The following is a 27,195-nucleotide window of genomic DNA, read 5'->3' on the forward strand; positions in this document are numbered from 1 at the left end:
TTAAGTTTTGATTTCAAAATTTTCTAGAATAAACTTCTATTCCTTTTGTAGTCACAAAATAAAACAATTTAAAATTATTTTATAAAATTGTAGAGTAGACTGAGCGTTCAAATACCCTGGGGCATACAGTTCCGTAAGGATTTCAGGATGATGCTCCTGAACGTGGATTCGCACTGGCTCTTCCTTGACTATGATGGTAGATGGTGGAGGAGTGAGCTAACCTGGATGCAGCTTTTGGAATCAGTTGTAGAAGATAACCTACGTACTTACTTTGCTATCAACGAAAGTCTTCATTTTTCACTTATTCTCTCCCTGGTGTGTTGCTCTGTCCACTTAATAACACTTTAATTAAAAAAAAAAAAAAAAACATGAGGGCCATGGGTTCACAGGGAAACAAAAATTCAAAGAGCATACAAAGTCCATACCTTGAAAATTACTATCTTGACTTCTTTGTTCATAGTCCTTATGGTAAATAATCCCATAACATTAAGTAAAGTGCCTGTACCCCATTTTTATAAATGTTAAAACATCTGTATCATCTCCTGTCTCATCTTTCCCTTCTTTCATTCTACCCTTACCACACTGCCTTTTTTTTTTTTAATTTTAAGATTTTATTTATTTGACACACACACAGAAAGAGAGAGAAAGAGCACAAGGAGAACAACAGGCAGAATGAGAGGGAGAAGCGGGCTCCTCCACAGAGCAGGGAGCCTGATGTGGGGCTCCATCCCAGGACCCTGGGATCATGACCTCAGCTAAACATAGTCGTTTAACCAGTTGAGGTGCTCCATGCTTCTTGTTGATTCTAGAACATTCTGGGCTTTCTGGGCTCAGGTCCCATGTATATGCTGGCTCCTCTGTTGGGACTGCACTCCTCACTCAGCCCTGCCCACTGTCACCTCCCAAGGAGGCTTCCTCACAGGTTGCATGACAACTGCTCATCCGACGCACTCCACCCCACCCATCTTTCACCCCCATCACCACCCAGCTTTCTAGCTCATACAAGTGTGTCATTTGTTTCCTCCACAGCAATGGAAGCTCTACAGATTTGTGCTTTGGTTTTTGTTTTAATTCTGTATTTTCTCTCCCAGCAAATGCCTGGCACAGGGCAAGTGCTAAATTTTGACGGGGTGAATTGATGAGATGACTACTTCCTTAGCGCCACTCCCCTTCCTCTCCTACCCTTACATATTTGTTGGTTATATTTGCTTCTTAATTATTTCTGATCTGTTACATTTCCACGGTGTCTATTCATTCTACTGTTGAGGATGAGAAAACCAGCACCCTTGAACTCCCTACACTTTCCTTCGTTCCTCTCCTGGTTCTGGCTTCTCACGGCTTCCATTGACCATTCTACTACACAGAATGTGTCCCCCTTCTGTGATACCGATGATACCCCTGCTGTCATTTCCCCTGTGACCTGATCCGCAGCATGGGACTGTGGACTGGCCTGGGACTCACCCCTCCAGGCCAGGTGCACACCAGGCACGTTTACTTTGCATCTGCTCCCCCTTCACGGGGACTGTCTTCTCTGAAAGCCACCGAGAGCTCAAGTTCCACTCATTAGTATTCTCACTCTAGTTATTACTTTCATTTACTCAACAATGTAGGGGATCCTTCCGTGAAGTCAGTAGGTTATACACCTGATGGAATCTTTTATTTTTCGTGACCCTCTTGATGCATTTAGACACGTGCACGTACCTAGGGTGTATTGCACTTGATTTTAATCTCAGCCCTGCTCTTTTACTTTTCTCTTCTGCCTTCCTCACCCTCCTCCTTACCCTGTAACCTACCCCTCCCGACCCTGAGCAGCTGGTATTTTCAGTCTGGCATGTACACCTTCTGCTGTCCACTCTGCTCTGACGACCATCCACATTTGTTGGTATCCATGTATAGGCTTTTTATTTGAATCATTTTTTGCTTTACCAAAAATGACATAATATAATATAAATATACCTCTTTGTCTCTTACTTTTATCACTCAATAATATTTCATAGATTCAACTGATAGAATTCAAATATATTCTTTAAATAATACCACAACATGTCGCGGTACATTGTAGCATTATTTATGAAGCATTCACCTAACTCTGTGTGTAGGGGGAGGAGGGAGTGAATGCGCAATGATGCTTTTATCTCCATGGAGTTGGATCCTAAAAGTGGGATCACTTGATTAAAGAATATATGATTTAGAGTCTGAGTAGATGTTACCTCGTTGTTTTGTCATCTTGCTCCAGCAATTTGCATTTCCACCAGCAATGTGTGCAAACCCTGTTTCCAGGGCGTTCCCCCGAGCAAACGGTGTTACTATTTTTAGATATGCCAATCGGATGGATGGAGATGTAACATCTCATCGTTATGTGAACTTTTATTTCCGTGACGTCTAGTAAATTTAAGGATCTTTCAGCAGATTTGTCATTGTTTCCGTTTATAATTTTACCAATTTTAAATTGGGTAGTTTATGTTTTCTTATTAATGTATAATAAAGATCTCTGTAAATTACAGATATTCATCCTCTGCCTGTAGTCTCTATTCTTGCTGCAGTAAAGTTTTTGAATTGGACTAAATTAACATTCCAATGAGTTATGCATTGGTTAACCCAAAGAAAAATGTTCCGAGTCTCAAACCTCTATTTCCTTCCCACCTGTCTACCTGCACTGGCCTTATCTTCTCTCATTCTCTAGGAAGGAACTGGATAGGGAGACAAGAGGATATTGACATTTAGAAGCGTATTCTATATGCCTTATAGAGGATACATAATTGATATGTTACTTTATTTAATTAAATGAGGTTTTTAAAAATATAATCATCATTTTACCAGTAAAGAAACAGAGAGAGAGTCAGAAAACTTAATCTAGTTCTCAAGTCATAGAAATGGCAGAGTCAAGATTTGAACCTCTGTCTGTCTGATTCGAAAATCTGTTCTTTCAAATGCTCTCCAATGACTCCTAGGCTCATTTGAGGCTCACGGCCGCCCTGTGAGAGTATAAGGCAGGCTCTATTACCCCCTTCCTTAGACTCAGAGGAGGTGGGTTTCTGTCACCAAATGCAGAACCACTTCAACTACGGTGCCTGCCCACCCTGTTCTCTGGAGCTGTGAGCCCTGGGACAGGATGGCTGGAGCAGCCACTGGGGGATCTAGGGTTGTTCAGGGAATTCTCCATTTTCCAATGGAGCAGAGGGGCCACCAGCTTTGCCAAGGTTCCAAAAACCCTGTCTCCTCACTAGATCTCCGCCGCTCCACCCCGGGGGCTCAGGTGGGTCAGAGGGAGAGGAGAGACATGCATAAAAGGCGAGACCCTGAAATCCCCAGGACAAAAATAACTTCATTTTCCCCCACCTCCTCTCCCATCCACCATCCAAGGGGAGGAACGGCAAAGTTTCAGAAACTCTGAAATGACTAGAAGCAAAAGAAAAGTATTCTGGTTGCCCGATATTTACATAAGAAGCTGCTTACATTTTCCTTTCCTGTTTTTAACTTATGAGCTGGCCCACAGACAGGGACACCCACCCTCACACATACAGGGATGTGTGCCCAGATACATGTGTCTCACACATGCAGGCTTGATGTGCATGGGAACCCATCCCCACACACCACGGACAACAGCGCCACAGGGACACATCTGTTTCCCTTCCCAGGACCGTGTCTTTGTTCTTCATACAAAGGAGTCTACATTTGGGTTTCTCCAGAAGAACCCCAAGATAAGAATTCAAGTGCAAGGGATTTATTGGGGGGGAGGGGTAATTTGGAAAATACCACTATGAAAATGGTCAAGTGTGGCAGAGACTGTAAGGAACATTAGCAACACACAGTGATGACTGTGGTGGACAAGGGAGTGATCCAGTTCCCCTGGGAAGTGCAGGGAGAGACTATGGAACCTGAGAATTATCTCAGAATTGTCTCAGCCCAGAGGGAGGGACGCTGGAATCTGTATCCCAAGCAACTTCCTTTCTGTCATGGTTGATGGCTAATGGAGAAAGAGAAATGACAACTTCCATATTGGTGTGTCCAATGTGCAAGTGCAGGACACAGCCAGGCTGAAAAGCTTGCCCATGCATCACAGCACAGGCTGAGAAACTTACCCATCCATTCATCCAAAAAAAGGCTCCAGTCCCAGCTTTGTTCTTCCTTATTCAATACCTGGAAGGATTCCTTCCTTCTCTCTGAACCTCAGTTTCCCTCATCTGTAACATGGGGATAACATGGCTTCTCACAAGATGGCATGTAGATTCTGATACTGACAACCTTCTGAGTTAGCTTCCAAAAGAGACTGGTCTTCTGTGTTGCCACCTGAGCTCTTAGTCCCTTTCTAACCTCTACCTGCCAGAGTGGTCCAAGACTCAGTTCCTGGGCCTCTTTCTTCTCTAGGACACAGCCTCTGGGTGTGAAAACCTTAAATATCATCCAGAGTGATGCTCAGGACTCCCCTACTCTTGTGTTCTCTCTGACTCCTTCAAAGCTGATCTGGAATCTGGCACTTCTCACCTTGCCTCCTGTCACCCTGGTCCAACTTCCCACTATCTTTAGTTTGGATCATTGGAATAGCTTCTTATCACTGTTTTTTGTTTTTTATCCCTCTTCCCTCTAAAGTATTTTCTCCACATGAAACCAGATACGTTCTTTTATAATGCGAGCTGTGTTATGTCACTCTGCTCAGAGTCTCCCAGTGCCTTCCCGTCCCGTCTAAAGGAAAATTCCAAGTCTTTACCTTGGCTTCTAAGAGTGACCGGACCCCTGCCCTCAAATACAAAATCTCACCTCCTCCCCTTCTCTCTCTGACTCCGTTTCCTCAGCTGCTCCTCCCCCATTCAATCACCCTCTCATTTCAGGGACTTTGCACATGCTGTTCCCTCTGCCTGAATGTTCTCTCCCAGAGATCCGTCCTAGTGGTCTCCTTCACTTCCTTCAAGACTTTGTTCAAACATCACCTTGCAGAGAGATCTACCTAAAGCTCCCCATCTCAGATGGAGATGTCATCCATCTTACCTCCTCTCCTTTCTGCTTTGTTATTCTTCATGGCACTTGCAACAATTTGCTACATGTGAAATGTTTGTATTCATTGTGCGCCTGGGTGGCTCAGTTGGTTGGACGACTGCCTTCAGTTCAGGTCATGATCCTGGAGTCCCGGGATCGAGTCCCACATCGGGCTCCCAGCTCCCTGGGGAGTCTGCTTCTCCCTCTGACCTTCTCCTCGTTCACGCTCTCTCTTACTATCTCTCTATCAAATAAATAAATAAAATCTTTAAAAATAAAAAAAATGTTTGTATTCATTTTCTTTTTTGTCCATTTTTGATCCACTGACCCCCAGTACCATGAGATCCATGAAGACTTTCCTTTCTGCCTGTTCTGATCACTAATCAGATCAATTGAGAGAGCTCACGGTATAATGGTGGATGTTAGAAAACAAAAACTCACTGAGAAAAAAGGGTGAAAAGTACATGTAAAGAATTAGTATAATTACATAACTCTATATACACCCACTCAGGAGACAAAAGGCCAGAAGAAAATACTTCAAAATCTTTATAATGGTTATTTCTGGGATTCCTGGAGAGATTATGGGTGACTTTCAACTTTTTTTTTTTAGTTTATACAATTTTTTACATTTATGTAAAACAAAAACAACCGTTTCCATAATGAATCTGTGTGATTTGTACAACTGAAAAAGCCATTTAAAAAGAAAAAAATGAAAAAAAAATCGGGTCTTCAATAAAATGTGTCTGTTTTTTTAAGCTGACTCTTTTCAACCCTAATTTATTTTCTCAGGCAAGATGTTTCTTTTCCTTCCTTCCTTCTTTTCTTTCTTCCTTCCTTTCTTCCTTTCTTTCAAGATTTAGTTATTTATTTTAGAGTGAGAGTGTGGGGGCAGGGCAGGGGTCAGGAGAGGAAGGGCAGAGGGGGAGAGGGAGAGAGAGGTATGCTCCCCACTGAGCGTGGAGCCCCACAGAGGGCTGAGTCCCACAGAGGACTCAATCCCTAGACCCAGAGATCATGACCTGAGCTGAAATCAAGAGTCAGATGCTTCACCGACTGAGCCACCCAGGCACCCCTCAGGCAAGATTTTTTTTTCTTTTATTTATTTTCAGCATAACAGCATTCATTGTTTTTGCACCACACCCAGTGCTCCATGCAATCCGTGCCCTCTATAATACCCACCACCTGGTACCCCAATCTCCCACACCCCCGCCAATTCAAACCCCTCAGATTGTTTTACAGAGTCCATAGTCTCTCATGATTCACCTCCCCTTCCAATTTCCCCCAACTCCCTTCTCCTCTTTAACTCCCCATGTCCTCCATGTTATTTGTTATGCTCCACAAATAAGTGAAGCCCTACCATTGCACTACTGGGTATTTACCCCAAAGATACAGATGTAGTGAAAAGAAGGGCCATCTGTACCCCAATGTTTAGAGCAGCAATGGCCACGGTCACCAAACTGTGGAAAGAACCAAGAATGTTTTTTTTTTATAACATTTTAATTTTTGTGTCAGAGGGTTCACATCCTTATTTGCAAATTCACATCTGTCCTGTCTTCTCCAGAGCCCACATTCCAACTACATATCAGATAGTGCTTTCTATATATTGAGACAAAGTCTTCTTGACTAACTTCCTTGAAGTTGTCTGTAATGCCATTGGGGATTAAAATGTAGAGCAGCCAAAAATAATATGTAGGATGCACTCCAAATCCAATGACTGATCGCTTTCTTTCCTTGTAACAGCCAAAAGGATGGTGGGTTCGTCCAGGGAGCTCTGCGTCCCACCTGGACCAAAACTCTTTCAGCCACTGTTTTCCTGAGACCCCAAACCCAAAGACCAAGTCCTGGAAGAGAATGTTTATATCCGGTGGGTGTCATTAGGGGACATATGGGGACGTGAACCAGATATGCAACCCCTGTCAATGCCCCGAGACTCCAGAACTCAGATGTCACCTGAGGTAAGAGGCGGAAGTGTTGCCTGACCATTCACCCCAAAGAGGTGGCACATGAACTTGCAGTGACTCAGTTTGTTAAGAAGGAGCTAAGCTGTGTTTTCTGTTTCCTGGCAAAAATGGGAGCTCAAAATTGACATCAACGTGAATTTTTGTCCATCCACTTTGGTGACAGTATAGTCCATATTCTGCTGCATTAGTAATCAGAAATCTTTTTGGGTGGTAATGAGCTTCCCGTCTGCAGGGTTTTTCGAGCAAGGGTAACATGACTGGAAAGCAGTCACAGCTGTGTTCTCTGGGCCCAGCTCTGCTTTCATGAGGCCGTGCCTTCCTGGGCCGTGAGGAGGTCCACGCACCATTGCTCCGGTCCTTCCATAGGGCATCTTGTGAACCCAGCAGCAAAGAGGCTTTATGCAGAAATCAGGGACAGATGAGGGAAGAAGAGATTGGGTGGTAGAAGACCAGAGGGGCCAGGAGAGAGGATTTAGGAAGATAAAGGGCTGTGTGGTTTCCCTTTGGCTCTGCTCCTGGTCTAATGATTCCGTGGATGAGGGGGCCACCGGCAGAAAGACAGTGTAGCCCACCCAGAAGAAATGGCTGGTCTAGGAAACCGGGTGCTCTGTGGATGTCTTGGTGGCAGCGAATGTAGGCAGGTGTGGGTGGGTGGTGAGTGGGAGGGATTCCCCCCAGGGGAGAGTATTTACCAACCGGCCAGGCAGGGGCACTGGCCAGTCAGCAGAGGCAGCCTCCTGGCTTGCTTGCCGCCTGTAAAGAACCAGCCCTGAGCTTTCCACATAGTCCAGCCACCTTCAGGATGTGCCGTGACAGTGGGCCGTGAATGTACCAGAGCTGCTAGCCCTCCTGGTGAACGTGCTCCCCAGATATTGCCAGGCCTTGCCCCCTGGTCACCCACCTGGAGTCTCACACAGGGTGGCAGAAAGTTCTGGAAGGCGGAAGGTGCCTGGGTCGTCTCTCTGTGGTATGAAAAAGCAATGTTTTTATGGTTTTTATGTTTTTATGGTGTACACAGTCTCAGTGCTCCCTTCTCAGCAGAGGGGATGTTGAGTCATGTGTTCATGGCTCTGGGGTGGCAGGTCCCCACAGGGAGTGCTGGTGGCAGAGGAAAAAACTGGTCCTTCAGGACCAAGGACTTGCAAGAGCCTCTGAAACCTCCAGGGAAGAGCAGGGCGGCTGTAGCTGGGGAGACGTTGAACCCAAGCTGCGGAAATAGCAGAGGGGCTGTGCTCTGAGGAAGAGGACAGACAGGAGGGATGGAGTCAAGGTGACAGATAGGATAAAGGCTTCCCATGGACCCCCCAAGCCCTTGGGAAGGAGCATGGGTCCTCAGAGGCCCCACCTGAAGGCAGGGGTGAGTGGAGAGCATGAGGGTCTGGCCAGCAGTGAGCAGTGAGCCCACAGGCTTTCACAATGAGTCAGGGATTGGCTGCCGACAGCAATATTTTCCATCCTAGACCATATGGGCTGGTTCTGAGCCTCAGAGGAAACCACTTGGCAAGGAGTGGCCTGAGAAATCTCAAATCATATACAAATTTCTCCCTGTCCCACACCCCATCCGACCTCCAGCTCTAACATATGCAAGCACCACACCCCATCTCACACGTGCGCGCATGTGCGCGCGCACCCCCCCACACACACACGCTTCAAGCCCATCATACACTATATTCCCCCCACACACACATAAAGAGAGTGTTTCCTGACTCATTCACACAAACCACAGCCAGAGGGGGACCCAGACAAGGGAGCTTGCATTCACAGTGTGACTAGGAGGGGCAGGGTGCGAGCCCACCCCAGGGCTTGCTCAGGGATCCTACAACCGTGATGCCTCCAGAATGTCTTCACGCAGCTAACAATAGGAAAGACGGAAAGGAGCGGGTCACTAAAGATGGTGGGTGGCTCTTGGCTTAGAAAAATGCCAGAGGGGGCCTTTTGTGACTAAGAGAGCAAGCTTCTCCCCACCCCCAACGCGATCAAGGACCGGAACATAGTCTGGCTATCGATGGAGATGACTTAGCTGGCAACAGAAGAGGAATTTCAGATGTTTTCTGATGGGCAGAGAGAGTCTAGAGTCTGGGAGAGGAGAGGAGATGGGAAGCCTTCTCGCTAGACCCATTGTTCCCTGACCCCTTGGCAGGAGGAGCCAGGCATGGTGCAGGTCACAGGTCAGCATTCCAGAGATAAACCAGCAGACAGTGAGGTTCTGTGGGAGCAGACAGAGCAGAGTCCCCACTGCCTGGGGCGGGGAGAGGGATGGTGGACTTTGCAGGGAGGGGCTCGAGAGGCAAGTAGAAGGGAGGAAGAGAGAAGAACCTTCCAGGCTGAGGAGGATGCCATGTGAGCCAAGGCTGGGAGGGATGACCCCAAGTCCATGGTTTGTCTAGCAGACTGCTTGCTGTCCCCACTCTCTTTTCTCATGTTCCTGGAAGGTTTGGGTGCCTACTGGAAGGAATTCTGCACCTTTAAAACTTGGACAAGAAATTGAGGAGGAAAACTGTGACTCTCACAAATAGTGCCCGGCCAGGGGGTTAGGGGTCTATGGTCAAGGGGAGAGAAGAGGGTTGAGCAGGCAGGGACAAGCCTGTTACGCCTGGCAGAAGACTTGGGGTCCTGGACGACAGCATTGGCTTGGGTCCCATTGGGCATAGCCGAGGAGTGGGGACTTACCTCTGTCCCAAACCAGGAACTGACAGGGGCCTCCCCAGATGGAAATTTTCTCTCTGGACCTGCAAGTCTCACTAGATCTCTGGCCTGGAGTGAGGAGTTCTCTGTTCTAATCCCACCATGGCTTCTAGTAGGTTCTGTCCTGAATGCTTCCAGAGAACTGGTTCCCTTTCCCTGTGGTCTCATGAAACCTGGCACGACACGGTTGTTCAGGGGAAGGATACTGTGTTGAGGAGTGCCTTGGAGCCGGCGGTCAGACAAGAGATTCACCGGACACCCCGCAGGACCGGCTTTCTGGCTTTGTGATCGTTTATCTTTTGCAAACCTGAGTCATCCCTGTGGAATGTAGGGGACGATCCCTGCTCCGGCCTCCTCTCCAGACTGGTGAGGATCAGACAAGTTACACGCAATATCTGTGCACGGTGAACACTTACGACGTGAGTAGTAAATCAAAGCGTCGGGAGCAGAAGTCTGCCACCCACTTGGCCGCTGACAGAGCATGGGCCAAACTACTCGGTGAAGCCATTCACACCATCACCCGGGTTCCCCTCAGCCCTGCTGGGACATCCTGGCAACATGTGACCTGGCTACGGTTGATGTTCTTGGGGTTCCTCCCTCTCTCCAAACCTCAGCTTCCACCCAGAAAATGGCAGATCGACACAGGTGAGTCCAGACGTCCCTTCCAGCTCTGACACTCCACAGGCCTGTGGTTCTGATGATCGGGTCTCTGTGTCGGGGCTGTTTGGGACGCTCCCTGCATCTTGGTCCTCTGTGAAGTGTTCAAAATGGGGCTGAGGGATTGTCTAGAAAAGTAGAATATGGCGACATGCCATCCCAGCTGCATTACCTTCCAAATATTTAACTCCATGCACTCGATCGTAATGGTATGGTGAACATACAAAAATGGTAAAAAAAAAAAAAAAAGTATCCACACTTGGAAGCCATCTACTTCTTCTTTGGGATCAACCCAAGAAATAGAGACTTGCTCCCACATCAGAGAAAATGCTGACCGTCCAACTAACTAAGACACCGTCTATACCACAACCCTCCCTCGTGGGTGTCATTGGAGATTTTGACCGTACGTGATATCTACTCAAGATATCAGAGACTGACGTCCCTCCAACAATGCAACATACAGTACTGGAGTAATATTAGTACTAGTACTCACATGAGATTAAGTACTGATGTAATATACCAGGATTGAAAATTACTTAGAATGGAGAGGCTTCGGGGTACCTGGGTGGCTCAGTAGGGTAAGGTCGGCTCAGGTCATGATCTCAGGGTCCTGGGATCTAGCCCCGCATCAGGCTCTCTGCTCAGCAGGGAGCCTGCTTCCCCTCTCTCTCTGCCTGCCTCTCTGCCTACTTTTGATCTCTCTCTGTCAAATAAATAAATAAAATCTTAAAAAAAAAAAAAAGAATTGGGGAGCTTCAGTGGCTCAGTCGGTGAAGCATCTGCCTTCAGTTCGGGGTCATGATCTCAGTGTCCTAGGATCCAGCCCCACACTGGGCTCCCTGCTCAGCTCAGCAGGGAGACCGTTTGTCCCTCTCCCTCTGCCCTTCCCCACCACTCATGCTTGCACTCTGTCTCTCTCTTTCAAAAAACAAAAATATTTTAAAATTACTTAGAATAACTAATGATGCACTAAGTGTCCACATTCTGCCAAAATGTTTTAAAAAAGTAGGCTACAAGGTAGTATATAGTATACGGGTCTTTTTCATTTATATGTGCATGTGATACAGGTGTCTGTTTCTAAAAATACGAAGTGGAAGGATATACCACAAGCGTTATTACAAGGGACTCTGGGTATTGGGGTTTGGGGTGTGACTTCATGTCTCTCATTTTTGCTGGTCTGCTTTTAGTAATGATGTTCATGCCTCTGTAATCAGTTGTAAGTATCCAACCGATCCAAGAAGCAGCTGGGGAAGAACCCCAGAGGGGTTCCAGACGAAGCACAGTGGCTGGCCGGGGAGGCCCACGTGATCCTACTCACTCCCTGCCAGCAAATGCTGGAGCTATTTAGGGCTCATGATGTCACCTGGCAGGCCAGACTTTGGCTGTGGTTATGATGTCATCTGCTGTCTGGCTGGGCGGCTCTGTGGCCAGTGAAGTCACTGAGGCATAGTCCCTTGTCCTCTGTCCAGGGAGCCCATCTCTTCTGCACTCGGCCCATAGGAACGTGCCCAGATAGCCCAAGAAGGGCTAAGCCTGCAGAAGGGGCGGCTGGCTGGGCCTGGACACATGCGATGGTATTTGGGGCCTGAAGCTTCTGCCCTCCTGAAGGCTGGAACACCCAGCCTTACCCCCAGTCCTGCCCAGCCTGCTCACCTCCTGCCACTCCACTGCCAAGAGCACCCTCACCATAACTCTACCTACTGGGATCTGCAGGGGATTTTCTCCTTCTCCTTCTCCTCCTCCTCCTCTTCCTCCTTCGTCTTCTTCTTCTTTTAAGATTGTATTTATTTATTTGACAGACAGAGATCACAAGTAGGCAGAGCTGCAGGCAGAGAGAGAGGAAGGGAATCAGGCTCCCCACTGACTAGCAACCCCAATGCTGGGCTTGATCCCAGAACCCTGGGATCATGACCTAAGCCGAAGGCAGAGGCTTTAACGCACTGACCCACCCAGGTGCCCCTGCTGGGGATTTTCAAGATCATTTTTGAACATTTGCTACCGCCCCTGGCACACGAACCCCTAACTTTGCCCCACAATGGGCACTCTGCCTGACAGCATCTCCCCACTGCCCCTGGGTCGTTCAACATTGACCCACCGTTTCAAGGAACCAGTTTGCCACTCTGCCCTTCCTGAGATGGCATAGAGACAGCCTGGCAGGACACCTGTGGCTGGGCTCCTGCATCAGACTTCTAAGTCCAGATCCCTATTATAGGCTGTGACCTTGGGCAGGAATTCTCAGGTCTCTGGATTTGGGTGGAAGGGATTTTTCTCCCCTTATTTCATGTGAGAAGAGAGCACCTGACATGATAGGCCTCTGTCAGGATTATTGTTTGCTGTTGTGCATGATGAAGAACCTTCCCTGCCCTTGTGTCTCGCAGCACAGTCTCCTTCCAGACAGTTCTGAACACCTGGACACTCACATAAATTCTGCCAATTTCACTTTCCCCTCACAAAGAGGGGGGTAGCAATGATTCTTCAACGGGACAGATACCTAATATGAAAACTGGAAATGAACTCAGAAGAAAACGTCCATCTGGTCTCCCTTCACACCCAGACACCCTGGAGATCTTTAAAGAGGAAGTCACCGGCCCAGCTGACTGACTTGACTATGTCTCTGTCTAAGCCATCATGCCCTCAACTCTTTGACCCGGGTGAGGAAGGAGAGCGGCAGTCATTATGTTATGGCGTCGATTTTCACCCCAGGGCGTGGGCATTACCTACCTGAGGTAGCAGAGATCTAGATGGAAGAAGCAACAAGCTCTCCCTCCGGCACAGTTTTCTCCACCTGCTTGCTAAAACTCACCGCTCCTCCCATGACCACCAGATAGATGCGGCACGTTACATACTTGTGAGAAGATGCTATCAGTGGGAAGGAATGTAAGACACAGTGAAAACACGGAGTTTAGGGAAATTGAGGGGAAAATCTTGACTTTGCTTGGAATATTATCAGACTCCTGTTGCACGGGATACGTTGAATCTCAGTGGAATTTCCCCAGCTAAAATGCTTTAGTTTTAATTGCCTAGGGTGCCTCTTTGGCACCGTAGGGGCCAAGGCCTAAAGGACCATGGGCCTGGGTAGCCATACAGTAAGAGATCTTGAAGGGCGGTGGGACACTTGGGGAAAAGAGGAACATGGCAACCGCTAGCCAATAACCACTGGTGCCTGGCACTCAGTAGACCTCCACAAATGGTGGTATTGGTGACACCGCCAGAATACTTGGTAAATGTATATATCCGCCAAGGGGTTTGGTGTTTCAGACTTCATTATCTGGAGTTTCTGAGTATTTGTTGTCTATTACTGACATAATGAGTTGGCTGAAAACAATACAAATGTATTCTATCATAGTTTCTGTGGGTCAGGTCCCAGTTCCTTGCTGGCTGTCAGCTGGGGGACACCCTTAGCTCCTAGAGGCTTCTGTCTGGTCCTTGTAAGCAGACCCCCCCTCAACTCAGAGGCAGCAACAGCATGATGAATCCTTTTGCTTGAAATCTCTATGCCGTCCCCTTCAGCCACATCTCTTCTACCTCTCTCCGGAGAAGGTTCTCTGCTTCTAAGGGACCATGTGATTAGATTGGGCCCCTGGAGAAATACTTCAGAACACTTAGTATGTTAAGGTCCCTGACCTTAATCTTACCTGCCAAGACTCTTTTGCCATGTAACTACCTATCCATAGATTTCAGGCAGTTAACAGAGTAGTGATGTCTTTACAGTACCATGATATCTAGCACATTCCACAGTGAATTCTGTCTCACAATGAAAACAGCATTGCTAATTCTGAGAGACTCCAAGCTGGAGAAATCTGAGCTTTCCTTCCTTCTTAAAATAAACAAATAAATAAATAAATTCTTGAACGCATGTTGTGTGCCAAGACCTTTGCTAAGAACTTGGGATCCATACTGGAAATAATGCCACTAAGAAGGAAGAGAAAGAGGAGGAAGAGAAAGAGAAACCACTTTTGCTGCATGTCTACTGTGTCAGCTACACTTCCTGTGTCTTCTCTAATGTTCAAGGTCACCCCACTATACAGATGAGACAACTGGGGGTCAGGGGGTGGATGAATTGCCCAAGATAATCCAACTCATCCACTGCAAAGTCAAGACATGCACCCTCTTTCCCTTCTGCCCCTCCTGCTTTGAGACACTCAGGACATCTCTAGTCCACAGAAGGGAACTGAACATCTTTGGGGGCCAAGCCACCGAGGGTCACTTCCCTCTTCCCCTAGGGGGTGAGGGTCCCTGGGGGGTTTCCCAAGCAGCTGGAGGGGGGAGCTGGCTGAACTGAGGGCCCTGACCTAGATGCCCAGAGGTCTTCTGCAGAAGCCGGAGTGGGGAGATCGCAATGATGGGGTGAGGGAGGGGCCTAGAAGTCTCCTCTGGCCGAATTTACATGTTCTTGGTTGTCCAGGTGCACTCCTTCCTCTTTTTAATGACTTGGTGTATTTATAGCTCATCCCCAAAGGGTAATGAGCCGTAGACTTCAGTCTGCAGTCTTGTAGAGAACTGGGAAGAAATTAGGTGCTTAATATGGGCTGTTGAGCAAAGTGAGAAGGGCCATGACAGAGAGCCAGAAACATCTAAGTAAAAAGTGCTGCATCCCAAGAAAAATTCACCTCCAGTACTAGCATTGCTCTTAATAATAACCATTCACCTGTTGAAGAGTGACAGTGCGCCAGATGCTTTCCTATGCCATGGATGGATGCTTATTTATTTATTCCTCACAGCACCCTGGACAAGTGTTGAGAGAGGCATTTTATCATGAACTCAGGAGGTGCTTAGTTGTGAAGTAACTTGCTGTAGGACATAACCCTGGCCCATCTAGGTTCAAAGACAGGTGTGGGCTCTGCCAGCTCCCAGCCCAAGTCCCTTCCACCAGCCACACAGAAAGGCCAGCAATGTCTCCAGGTCCATCCATGATTTTATTTTTATTTATTTATTTATTTTTAAAGATTTTATTTATTTACTTGACAGAGAGAAATCACAAGTAGATGGAGAGGCAGGCAGAGAGAGAGAGAGGGAAGCAGGCTCCCCGCTGAGCAGAGAGCCCCATGCGGGCCTCAATCCCAGGACCCTGAGATCATGATCTGAGCCGAAGGCAGAGGCTTAACCCACTGAGCCACCCAGGCGCCCCATCCATGATTTTATTATAGCCCACAGCAACACTGTAATGGGGGAGTTTTCTTCTCCTATTTGACAGGTGAACGAACCGAATTTCAGAAAGACCAAGGACCACATTTAGGAGGGGCACTGGAAGGAGTAGGGGATGATGAGATTAAGCTCTGGCATTTCCACACTATGTCATCTTGCTCTGCGACCATGTGGGTCCTGACACCTGCACTGGTGTGTGAGGTCACATGGACTTGTCACTTCATGGGACAGTTCTGGGCCTCCCAGGTCTTCCTCTGCCTGTGATGAGTGGGGGGGGGGGCAATTTCTCCTTATTTGACCTTGTGTGCTATTTCTTCTACCCAGAACCCTGCTCTCTCCAGTTCTTCCATGGCTGGTTCAGCTGATCAACCAGATACACACAAACATCATCTCCTCATGAGGGGGACCAGAGTGCCTCTTCTTTCCCTCACCTATGGCCTAGCACACACCTGGACTCAAAGTTGTTCATGACAGCTGGGTGAGGGCAAGGGAAGAAGGTAGCAAGTCTCATTCAGAGGCAGAGAAGACCTAATGAGCCTCAGTTTAAATGAGAAGGGAAAAAGAGGATGAGGGGACCCCAAGGTCACTATTGAAAGGACCAGAAAAAGCCTTAGGTAGACACTGGGTCCCTTCACCCCTTATAATGCAGACCCTGTCCCAGGCCAGCCAGCACTTCCGGAGAAGATTCCTGCTGGTAGAAGCCTCAAGTTTCATGGTTAACTCCATTGTCTATTTCCTTACTGTGATACTCATTTTCCAACATGGGAAAGGCCCAGAATGTTTGTCCCCCAGGGGCACAATTGGGAGAGGGTGCCCAGAGCACAGCAGTAGACTGGGCAGTCTTGCTCTGGAGATAGAAAGCTGAGCATCTCATTGGGTGGATGCAGGTCCATTGAAAGAGAGGAGTATGGGCAGGGACCCAGGAGCCCTGGAAGGACAGGGAACTCAGAAGGGACCTGAGGCTCCCCCTCAGCAAATGAGGGCAGCCTTGTGTCTGGGCATGACCAAGGCAGCTCCAAAATATGTGGAGGCTTGCCAGGCGTTGTCACACCCTCAGGCTCCTGTAAGATTGCTCATACAGGGGAGTTGCCTAGGACACCAACCCCACACCCCTAAGCTTTCTATGTCCTACTTAGCTTTGTATGTCCTTTGTACTCCACTTGGGGTCACCTTCTTGAGAACATTTCCTGGCTTGACTTAGGTGCTCCTCTTCCAGCTACCAAAACATCTGGTCTACCCCAGCCGCTGCTTATATGCCACTGTACTGTGACCAGCTGCATACTTGTCTGAGTGGAGTTATTCATCTTTGTACTGTAGCACTGAGCTAAGGGTCTGGCACAAAGTGAAGAATGAACTGGACTAAATATATATTGGCAAGGAAAACATCTAATTATTGTTCACCAATTTCTAATAATGCAGGGCGTTCATTTCTCTTGCCCCACAGAAACCTCCCAGCAACACTAGGAGAGTGATGAGTTGTTCAGATTTTCCAGCTGAAGCTTAATGCCCTGATTGGGGAAGGGGTTTGTTCTGGGTCATTCAGTTGGTGAGTGGCTGAGTCAGAACTCAAACTTCTGTCTGATTCCATAAACCAAATACTTTCCTCTATCTCGAAAACCTTAAGGCTATGATTTCCAAACCTGGCTAAGATTCACTAAGTGTGGTTTAAGAGCACACACATTCGTTGAAGATAGAATGCTATCATAGGGTTCAAGGGGAAAGAGGATAAGAAAGAAGGGAGGGAGAGAAACAGCAATTATAAATGCTAGATGCTGTTCTCCAAAGAGGATGCATCAACTTACATTCCCACCAAAAGTTTAAGAGGGTTCCCCTTTCTCCACATCCCCTCCAACACATTTTGTTTCCCGTCTTACTAATTTTGGCCATTCTAACTGGTGTAAGGTGATATCTCAATGTGGTTTTAATTTGAATCACCCTGAGGGCTAGTGATGATGAACATTTTTTCATGTGTCTGATAGCCATTTGTATGTCTTCATTGGAGGGGTGTCTGTTCATATCTTCTGCCCATTTTTTGATATGATTGTCTGTTTTGGGTGAGTTTCAGGAGTTCTTTATAGATCCTGGATATCAACCTTTTGTCTGTACTGTCATTTGCAAATATCTTCTCCCATTCCGTGGGTTGCCTCTTTGTTTTCTTGACTGTTTCCTTTGCTGTGCAGAAGCTTTTGATTTTGACGAAGTCCCAAAAGTTCATTTTCGCTTTTGTTTCCTTTGCCTTTGGAGACATATCTTGAAAGAAGTTGCTATGGCTGATATCAAAGAGGCTACTGCCTATGTTCTCCTCTAGGATTCTGATGAATTCCTGTCTCACGTTGAGGTCTTTTATCCATTTTGAGTTTATCTTTGTGTACGGTGTAAGAGAATGGTTGAGTTTCATTCTTCTACATATAGCTGTCCAGTTTTCCCAGCACGATTTATTGAAGAGATTGTCTTTTTTCCACTGTATATTTTTTCCTGTTTTGTCAAAGATTATTTGATTAAAGAGTTGAGGGTCCATATCTGGGCTCTCTACTCTGTTCCACTGGTCTATGTGTCTGTTTTTATGCTAGTACCATGCTGTCTTGGTGATCACAGCTTTGTAGTAAAGCTTGAAATCAGGTAACGTGATGCCCCCAGTTTTATTTTTGTTTTTCAACATTTCCTTAGTAATTCGGGGTCTCTTCTGATTCCATACAAATTTTTGGATTATTTGCTCCAGCTCTTTGAAGAATACCAGTGGAATTTTGATTGGAATGGCATTAAAAGTATAGATTGCTCTAGGCAGTATAGACATTTTAACAATGTTTATTCTTCTGATCCAAGAGCATGGAATGGTCTTCCATCTTTTTGTGTCCTCTTCAATTTCTTTCATGAGTGTTCTGTAGTTCCTCAAGTACAGATCCTTTACCTGTTTGGTTAGGTTTATTCCCAGGTATCTTATTGTTCTTGGTGCTATAGTAAATGGAATCGAATCTCTGATTTCCCTTTCTGTACTTCCCTATGACCCTGCAATTACACTCCTGGGTATTTACCCCAAAGATACAGATGTCATGAAAAGAAGGGCCATCTGTACCCCAATGTTTATAGCAGCAATGGCCACGGTTGCCAAACTGTGGAAAGAACCAAGATGCCCTTCAATGGACGAATGGATAAGGAAGATGTGGTCCATATACACTATGGAGTATTATGCCTCCATCAGAAAGGATGAATACCCAACTTTTGTAGCAATATGGACGGGACTGGAAGAGATGATGCTGAATGAAATAAGTCAAGCAGAGAGAGTCAATTATCATATGGTGTCACTTATTTGTGAAGCATAACAAATAGCATGGAGGACATGGGGAGTTAGGAGAAAGGAGTTAGGGGAAATTGGAAGGGGAAGTGAACCATGAGAGACTATGGACTCTGAAAGACAATCTGAGGGGTTTGAAGTGGTGGGGGGGTGGGAGGTTGGGGGAACCAGATGGTGGGTATTAGAGAAGGCACGGATTGCATGGAGCACTGGGTGTGGTGCAAAAATAATGAATACTGTTATGCTGAAAATAAATAAAAAATAAATTAATAAAAAATAAAAAATAAATGCTAGGTGCAACAAGAAACTTTGCCTTAATATCGTGGTCTGAACAGAAATCGCTCCAAAACATAACATGATGTTAACCAACTGGTAAAGTATCATACAAGAAAATCATTTGATCTTGAGTCTAGATGCAAGGCTGTGGAAATGGTTTGGAGTTACATCCTTAACTAAAAGAATAGAGGGTGTGATGCTAGCACAGTGCTTGCCTGTGATATATAAATAAATTCTTAATATGGCAAATGAAGTTAACAGGTTTTTAAGGGTCTGAATTACCCTATTGAACAAAGCATGGAAGATTTAGATGATGTGACAGGACAAAGGAAACCACAAACCAGGACAGTAGAAACAAAAAGGAAAAGGGGAGGTTAAAGGATGCCAACAGGCTCATCACTTAAGTTGCCAGCTAGGGACTGTTGGGGCATTGATGGAATAAGAAAAATACATTAAAAATCACAAAAGAAGGGCACCTGGGTGGCTCAGTCAGTCAAGGCTCCGACTCTTGATTTTGGCTCGGGTCATGATCTCAGGGTTGTGAGACTGAGCCCCATATCAGGCTCTGTAGTGGGCATGGAGCCTGCTTTAGATTCTCTGTCTCCCTCTCCCTTTGGTCCTCCCCCCACCAACCCTCTCAAAAAACAACAACAACAACAAACACAAACAAACAAAGAATTATAGAAGTAACCAAAAGAGGAAATAAGAATTATACTGTCATCCTGCTTTTGGAGACATATGTAGAGAGCCTGAGGGGGGACTGAGTGGGTAAAACCCTCACTGGACTCTGCAGGGAATCAACGCCTGGCATCAAGTGGATAAATCACAGAAAACAGGTAAAGTCACACTGTCCTGAGTCATGCGGGTCACCAGACAGAGAGGGGAACTCTGAAAAGAAGGGGCTGCTTCAGAGGGGATGATGGCAGGTGGGGGCCATGGGAGGTAATTGCTTGGGTACAGGTGTTGTGTAATTGAAAATACAGATTTATGAGCCCTGCCCTAGACCTATTCATTCTGAAAAAAAATAATTGGAATCTCTGATTCTAAAAATAGGAGACTCTGATTTTCATGTGCTGACTTCTGTCTTGGAACCACTGCCTGGGGGTCTTGGATGGTCTGGGAGGAGTTGTTCTCGCCTTCTCAGCTCCAGGGGGAGCCACAGGGCGTCCGGAGCTCTGGCCATTCAGCTGCCTCTGTGCAGGGCCTTGGGAGGCAGAGGATGCAGGCTGATGTTATAACTTCCCTTTGAGAAAGTCACTGACCGCCTTCTCCTGTCCTTCAGGTCTGCTTCCAGCTCAAGAGGAAGCTGATTCAGATGAATGACTGGACTGATGGTGAATTTCTTCACTTCCTTTCTTGACTCCTGTTTTAGCTAATCTTTAAGATCATTTGGGTTCCCAGGGTGAGATGCTGCCCTATTCACCTCCTGACTTCTCAGTGACCCTGGCCTTGGCACTGCATGTCCTGTGGCCTTCCCGATCTTGGCCAAGGGGAAAAGAGTTTGTGATGTCTTATGGCTGTTTTGCACCCATCCTGCTGGCCCATCCCATCTGGGCATGGACAAGGACTTCCAGATGAATCTCTGGTGTAGGAGGAAGTCCTAGAGTGGGAGTATGGGGCTGCCTTTCTGAAACAAGCCCAGACAGGGTCTGGATCTGGGAGTCTGGGATGCATACCTTCTCTCTGGCTGTCACTTCTTCATCAGGATATGGGCTCAGGGGGCACCTGGGTGGCTCAGCGAGTTAAGCCTCTGCCTTTGGCTCAGGTCATGATCGCAGGGTCCTGGGATTGAGCCCCACATCGGGCTCTCTGCTCAGCAGAAAGCCTGCTTCCTCCTCTCTCTCTGCCTGCTTCTCCACCTACTTGAGATCTCTGTCTGTCAAATAAATAAATAAAATCTTAAAAAAAAAAAAAAAAGGATATGGGCTCAGGCCCCCTTCAGCTCAAACCATCTAACTACAGTGTGTTGCCTCTTTGGTCGCTCTTTTCTGCGAGCTGTTCCAGGCAGAGGCTCAGACAGCCTGGCCTTTGGATCCCTTATCAATCTCCCATCGATAGCTTTCTTGTGGACTGGCTTGTAGTGGATGCTTTGAATGGACTGTTAACTATAAGGGCTTGGGAACACTAGTTCACTGTTTTCTGTTTACATACTTTAGTGCCCTTAATCTGCAGGGCGGATTTGCAAAGTAGGCATTATTATTACAACAGGATGTTAAAATGAGATGTTTTCTAGCTCAGTTTTCAAAGACTGAGAGCAAATAGCAGGTGGCATCCGGTACTAGACGGTAGTGCAGGACCAGCAAAGGGGATGGCCCAACTTGGTTCCACCAACATCCCCCACTCCAGCCGCATTAAAGAACGTGAGTGACCCATGTCCAGGACTACTGGTGGTGGATTTGGTGTTTCAATATTGGTCTGGAGTAGAATTTTTATGATCAGGAAAACAATGAGTGATGCCTGAGGTTTGGTTCAAAGGCAGGATAAACTATAGCTCTGATAGAGATAACAATATTTTAGTTTTCTATGAATGTGGGAAGAAATCATCATGAATTTATGGGCTTAAAACAATAGAAATTTGTTATCTCACAGTTCTGTAGATCAGAAATCCAACCTAAAGCTCAGTGGGCTAAAATCAAGGGGTCAGCAGGCTGCATTCCTTTTTAGAGTTTGAAGGGGAGAGGGCATTTCTTTACTTCTTTCAGCTTCTAGAGGCCGCACAATCCCTTCCTCCATCTCTAGCACCAGCAATTTGGGGCCAAGTCCTTCTCACACTGACAGCCCTCTGGTCGCCTCTCCTGCCTCCCTCCTTTACTTTTGAAGACCCACTTGGAAATTGTTATTACATTGTTGTTCATTGGACCTGAGTGGGTAATCACAGATCTATTCCCTATCTTAAGGTTAGCTAATTGACAACCTTAACTCATCTTTGACCTAATACCACTTAGAGTATAGCCTTGGTCATTCACAGTTTCTAGGAATTGGGCTATCATTTTTGGGGAGGGACATTATTCTGCCTACCTGAAATGGATACTAAACTGAAATAAAAATGCTTCCAGCATACCCCTTGTGAAGCATTGCTCATCCAGTAAACTTAATGGAATTCTTTCTACAATTAAGTAAAACAAAGATCAGAGAAGTTAAGAGTGGGGTCCATTCTTACCTGTGCATTGGAATCCTTGATGCCTGGTCCCCACCCACCCCCTTCCAGGATTCCAATCTAATTGTTCTGGGATGTGGCATTGGTACTGGGATTTTGTAAAAGGACACTGATGATTCTAGCTGTTGGCCAAGGCTGGGAACCACTGGGCTAAAGGAATTACTCCAAGTCATTCCATTACTTTGAACTCCTGGCCCAGATCTTATTTCAAAGCCCCCACTAAGGTGTTGGTGGATGAGGAATCCCTACGCTTCTACCCTGTAAGTATCTCTCCGTTCATTGCTGTTAACTGTACCCCAGCTTTGTTGGAACAGCAGTATGTCTAGGGAATATCCTCTAAGGAGTAAGTCATGTTTGTTTAATCGGATCATGGTAAGCCCATTCTCTATTGTGCGTGATTATCTAAAAGTAGGGACACAACACCATTATGGCCAATGAAATGTAAAGGGAATCTTGCTGGGAATTTCTGGGAAAGAAATTTTTCCAAGAAAATAAAAAGATGCTTAAAGGAAAGTCCCTCCATACCACGCATTGCGTGCTTGCAGTGCAGATGCTTTCAGGAGTAAATGTGATGTCTGGAACAGTGGCAACCATATTGTGTCAGTGAAATGAGGCATCATCCATGTATAAAGACAGCAAAGAGGAAGGCCAATGCTCAGACCATCCCCCTCCTGGAGTACACTTCAGTTAAGGCACTGTAGTTGGGTGTTTGCTACTTGCACTGAACTATCCTGATTGATCCTCTAAGCAGATGAGAGGTTACCCGAGGTTTTCAGTAGTTTCAGTAGTTTCTGCATGACACAGAGTTTGGCTGTAGACCTATCCAAAGTCTAGGAAGTGCAGGGAAATAGAGAAATCAGAAGACCTGAGTTGAACTCTGATTCTCCACCTCCCCCTTGTATGAATTTAGGCATGTCACAAGCCTTTCTGAGACTCACCTTCTACTTCTTCAAAATGGGGGTGATGTTCCCAACATATGAACAAGTACTGAATTTTGTCTATGCTCAAATGAGGTGATGTGTGTCAACATATCTTCTGACATACTTTATAAATGACATGGAGGACGTTAACCAACTCCATCTGCTTTTACTTTGGGTTAATTTTCTCCCTTTCTGTGTGTGTGCATGTGTGTGTGTGATTAAAAGAGAGACAGTCTTAGATTCTCCTTCATGAGTATGTCCCTTAGAGGGATAAATGATGAAATCTGTTGGTGATCTGGGAGCCCAAAGCAACCCTAACTAGGGTAATAATTCTATCTCCTTGCCCCAAGCCTTTCACATTCAATCAAGTCCTATCAATTCTGCTTCCTAAAGAGTTCTCAGATCTCTGCCTTCCCCACCTCTACCCTCACTACCTGGACTCAGACCTCATTGTCTCTTGCTTAGAATATTGGGCCAGCCTAGTTGGTCTCCCATCTCCATTCTGGAACCTTCACTTGAAAATCCTTTCTAACACGCAGGTGGGATTGTATCGCTCTGTGGCCTGCCCTCAATGCATCCGCATTTCTTGTGTTATTGTTCACAGCTGTTCACCTGCCTTTTTCTCCATCTATAGGGCAGGGTCTCTGTCTCCCTTGCAATCAGCACAAGGCCTGGTGTACATAGAATGCTCCACAAATATTGGCTGGAAGGAAATGGTAGCCTGGAATTCAAGCCTTAGGAAGCTCACTAAAACACAGTTTGGTGTCTCCCCAGGACTGTCTTGAATTAACAAATCTGAGTCACCAATGCTTCACGGCATGTAGACACTTTATTGAAAGTTAGTGGCTATTTTAGAGAATAAGATGCCTTGTGGCAGCCAGAGATGGAGTTGGCAGGCTAGGCAGGAGGGTCTTAGAAGATGGTCACTTGGCGTAGCTCTTGGACCCTGGCTCTCCTGCCAGCCTAGGGTTAACCAGCCCATCCTCTTCTTCACTCTCTGCTGACAGCTCCTGCTTGGCTTCATCTGAAATAGAAGGGTGGTCCATTCAGATCTGGACTCCTCCCTTGTCTTTTCCCCCTTGGCCCTAAGAGACCTCAGCCTCTGATGGGTCTTCCCTACAAATGTTCAATGGAGGGGCATTTCCAGGGGTCGGGTACCAGATTCATCACCAGGCTCTTGGGTCATGCTAAGAGCATAATAAGACTTGGGTTTAACATAGATCCTCTTGGCCTTGGAGGCTAAATTCAGCATGGAGGGTCTAAAACATGGTGGTCAAGGTCATTTTCTTGTTGAACGTTGCACTCCCATGTTTAGCCGCACAAAAAAATCATGTCCTTCTGAAAACCTTCAGCCCCACCATCCACCTCCCTGGGAAGCCTTCTCAGACCCTCCCTCCACGGGGCTCCCACTGGCCTGGGTGCAGACTTCCATCGCAGGGTGGGGACAGATGAGAGCCATTCTCTGGGTTGTGTTACTCACTGCCCCCCTCTCCTGGAAGCTTCTTAAGGGCATTGCATTCATTCTGTATTCCCAGTGCCTTCATTATGGTTCGGTTTATCTCCTTAATACCGGCTCATCAGGAAGTGCACTTCAGGGGTTAGAGGTAATAATACCTACTTCTCCCCAGCTAGACATCCCACCCCTAGATCCCTGGTGTCCTGGCTCTGAGGCTTAATCTCTCTGAAAATTCCCCCATCAGAACAGGAGCACACCCCCACCCCCGCCCCGACTGGGAGCTCCTCATGGAGAAGGGCTGTGTTGATGGCACTCCATGACTCAATGGCTCCAAGCACACAACCTGGGTCTGCCGCACAGTGAGCTCGGCCGATGCTGGGGATGAACCACCCGCCCGCCCTCTGCCAGCCTCTGTTTGCTCTGGCTTCCCCACCTGCCGCTGCCGCCTTCAGAGACTGGATATACTTGGACCAGAAGGAGCAGTCAGCACGTTTGAGGCCCTGTCGATTGGGGAGCAGGACGCTGAGCTCCTTGTAGTTCTCCCCGCCGGCCCGCGGGATGAAGTCCGGCCAGGGGGCTGCAAACGCAGGGGCTTTCCTTGAGAACTCATGCGGGTAGTTCGGATTTCTGGGAAAATGACAAGAAAGAAACATCCATGAGAGAAACATGGCTTTCCTTTTATCACTTGGGATCTCTTTCCACTTGCACTTGCTGTCCAAGGACCAAGTCCCTCGCCTTTAGGTGTCAAAGCGGGGTTTGGACCTGCCCGAGCCAATTTCTGCAGCTGTGTTCTGATCTGCCGCATTACAAATGATGGAAAGTGGAAAGGCCCGTTTCTGGAATTCACACAAGGTCACCATGTCCCCTTCCATCCTGGTGCCCTTCTATCTGGACACCACAACCAGTCCCTGGAATGTCCCTGGAATGCCTCCATTTGTCCCAGGCCTGGGAAGGAGGGTGGGCCCCAAACCAAGCCAGCTTATCTACCCCCTGTAATCCATCTTCCCTATGAGGGTGAGGACATCCCTTGTCACACTCTGGCACCTCTCCAGCCTGCCACCAGCCCCTCCTCCCAGCCCCACCTGACCTCCTGACATTCACCAAATAGGCTGTTTCTCATCCCTTCCACCCGAAGTGACTTTGCTTGTATGCTCCTCTCCTAGGCTTCTTCTACTGTCTGGCACCTTGTGTCTGAATATCCTGTTGTCCTTCAAGGCCCAGCTTCCATGTCACTTCCCCAGCAAAACATTTTCTAAATCTGAATTAAAAGAAAAGTCTTTCCAGGGGCACCTGGGTGGCTCAGTGGATTAAAGAAAAGTCTTTCCACTCAACTCCTTTGCCCCACTTTTATATGGTTGGGCTTTGGGTTTCCGACTGTCGGTAGGTTATGGATGACGTCTGGCAAAGAGGTAAAGAGGGAGCCGTCCTTGGAAGTGGGGACAGTGACTATGCCACTTGGGCTAGAATAGAGGTATGCAGGGATGCCAGGGTAGATAAGGAAGGGTCTTGAACATCTTAATTGAATTTGATCACCTAAGACCATGGTTCTCAACTTGGGGAGTTTGTGCCCCCCACGGGGCATCCTGCACCATCTGATAGTTTGTTCTCACAAACAATGTGAGATGAGGTACTACTGGCATCTAGTGGGTGGAGACCAGAGAAGCTGCTAAGCCCCCCGGGGTGCACAGGATGCCCTCACCACAAAGACTTACCTGCCCCCACATCAGCAGTGCTGAGGTTCAGAAACCCTGACCTAAAGCCAGAGAATGTGGCTGAATAAGGCAGTGTGTGGGTGGAAGCTTCCCTATGCCAAGATGAACCTACACAGACGGGGTTTGGGCTAGAAGAGGGGGACCGAGACAAGGAGACCGGTAGCAGGTGACCACAACATCTAGGGGGGTTAGGGAGGGAGGCAGGCGTGATGGCCGCAGTGGGCCCATGTGGTCCACTCACCCTGATCGGATGAAGTTCGAAAAGAACTGCATGATTTTCAGTGACAGGCTTTTCTCCTCCAGAGTGAACTGCCCCTCGTAGGCAGGGTAGAAGGGAAGCCCGAAGGCATACTGAACATCTGCCAGCAAGTCCAGGCTGAGGAAACACGCAGAAACAAGAAGAAGCAAAAGTTAAAGGAATAATATACTACCAGAAAAGCCAAAGAGCTAAAACCCAATATTCCTCCCCAAATGAGGACTTTTCTGTCTTTATATTTAAGATTCTGGCTTAGTACTTAGTTTGTTTCGTTGAGATTTGGATTGGCCTTTAATCCGATGCCCCCTTGGAGCAGAGCAATGACCCCTTCTGGTTGAAGTGCGCCCACAGCTGAGCACTTACCTCTCCAGAAACAATGCCTGTAAGCAACTTCCTGAGAGGATGCTCTTTTGACCGAAGTCTAACATGATACTTGCGGCATCAAGAGAACGTTTTTCTCTTCAAAAGAGCCTCTCTTTCAAGCCCTTCTCTGTGTTAGCCCTTGTTCATAGACTTACACTCTCACACTTATTCAAGGATGACATTCATCCACCTAGCCACCCCTAGTCCGGCACCCAGCACAAAACTGTTAGTCAGTTCATAGACACTATGAGTGAAAGGAATAATAATAAGCAGCAGCAGGCAGGAATACGTGTGTGCAGGACAGATGACTGGTTGGGGTGGACAGGGCTGGAGCTGGCACT

The 27,195-nt window shown here is 47.1% G+C and overlaps 1 protein-coding gene across 1 annotated transcript in view; it reads right to left on the minus strand.

Annotated features, from left to right (window-relative positions):
• Window positions 1-23,880: 23,880 nt before the first annotated feature.
• Window positions 23,881-27,195, minus strand: part of TG (thyroglobulin) — a gene marked incomplete at its 5' end in the record, with an annotated part of 236,556 nt that continues 233,241 nt past the window's right edge. The window contains 3 exons of the mRNA XM_082719073.1: window positions 23,881-24,091; window positions 24,957-25,150; window positions 26,477-26,611. Coding sequence (XP_082575199.1) covers window positions 23,991-24,091; window positions 24,957-25,150; window positions 26,477-26,611 — 430 coding nt within the window. The 3' untranslated portion in view covers window positions 23,881-23,990. The remainder of the gene's footprint in view (window positions 24,092-24,956; window positions 25,151-26,476; window positions 26,612-27,195) is intronic.

This window comes from Mustela nivalis (genome assembly GCF_964662115.1).
Source record: "Mustela nivalis genome assembly, chromosome: 2".
Classification (NCBI taxonomy): domain Eukaryota; kingdom Metazoa; phylum Chordata; class Mammalia; order Carnivora; family Mustelidae; genus Mustela; species Mustela nivalis.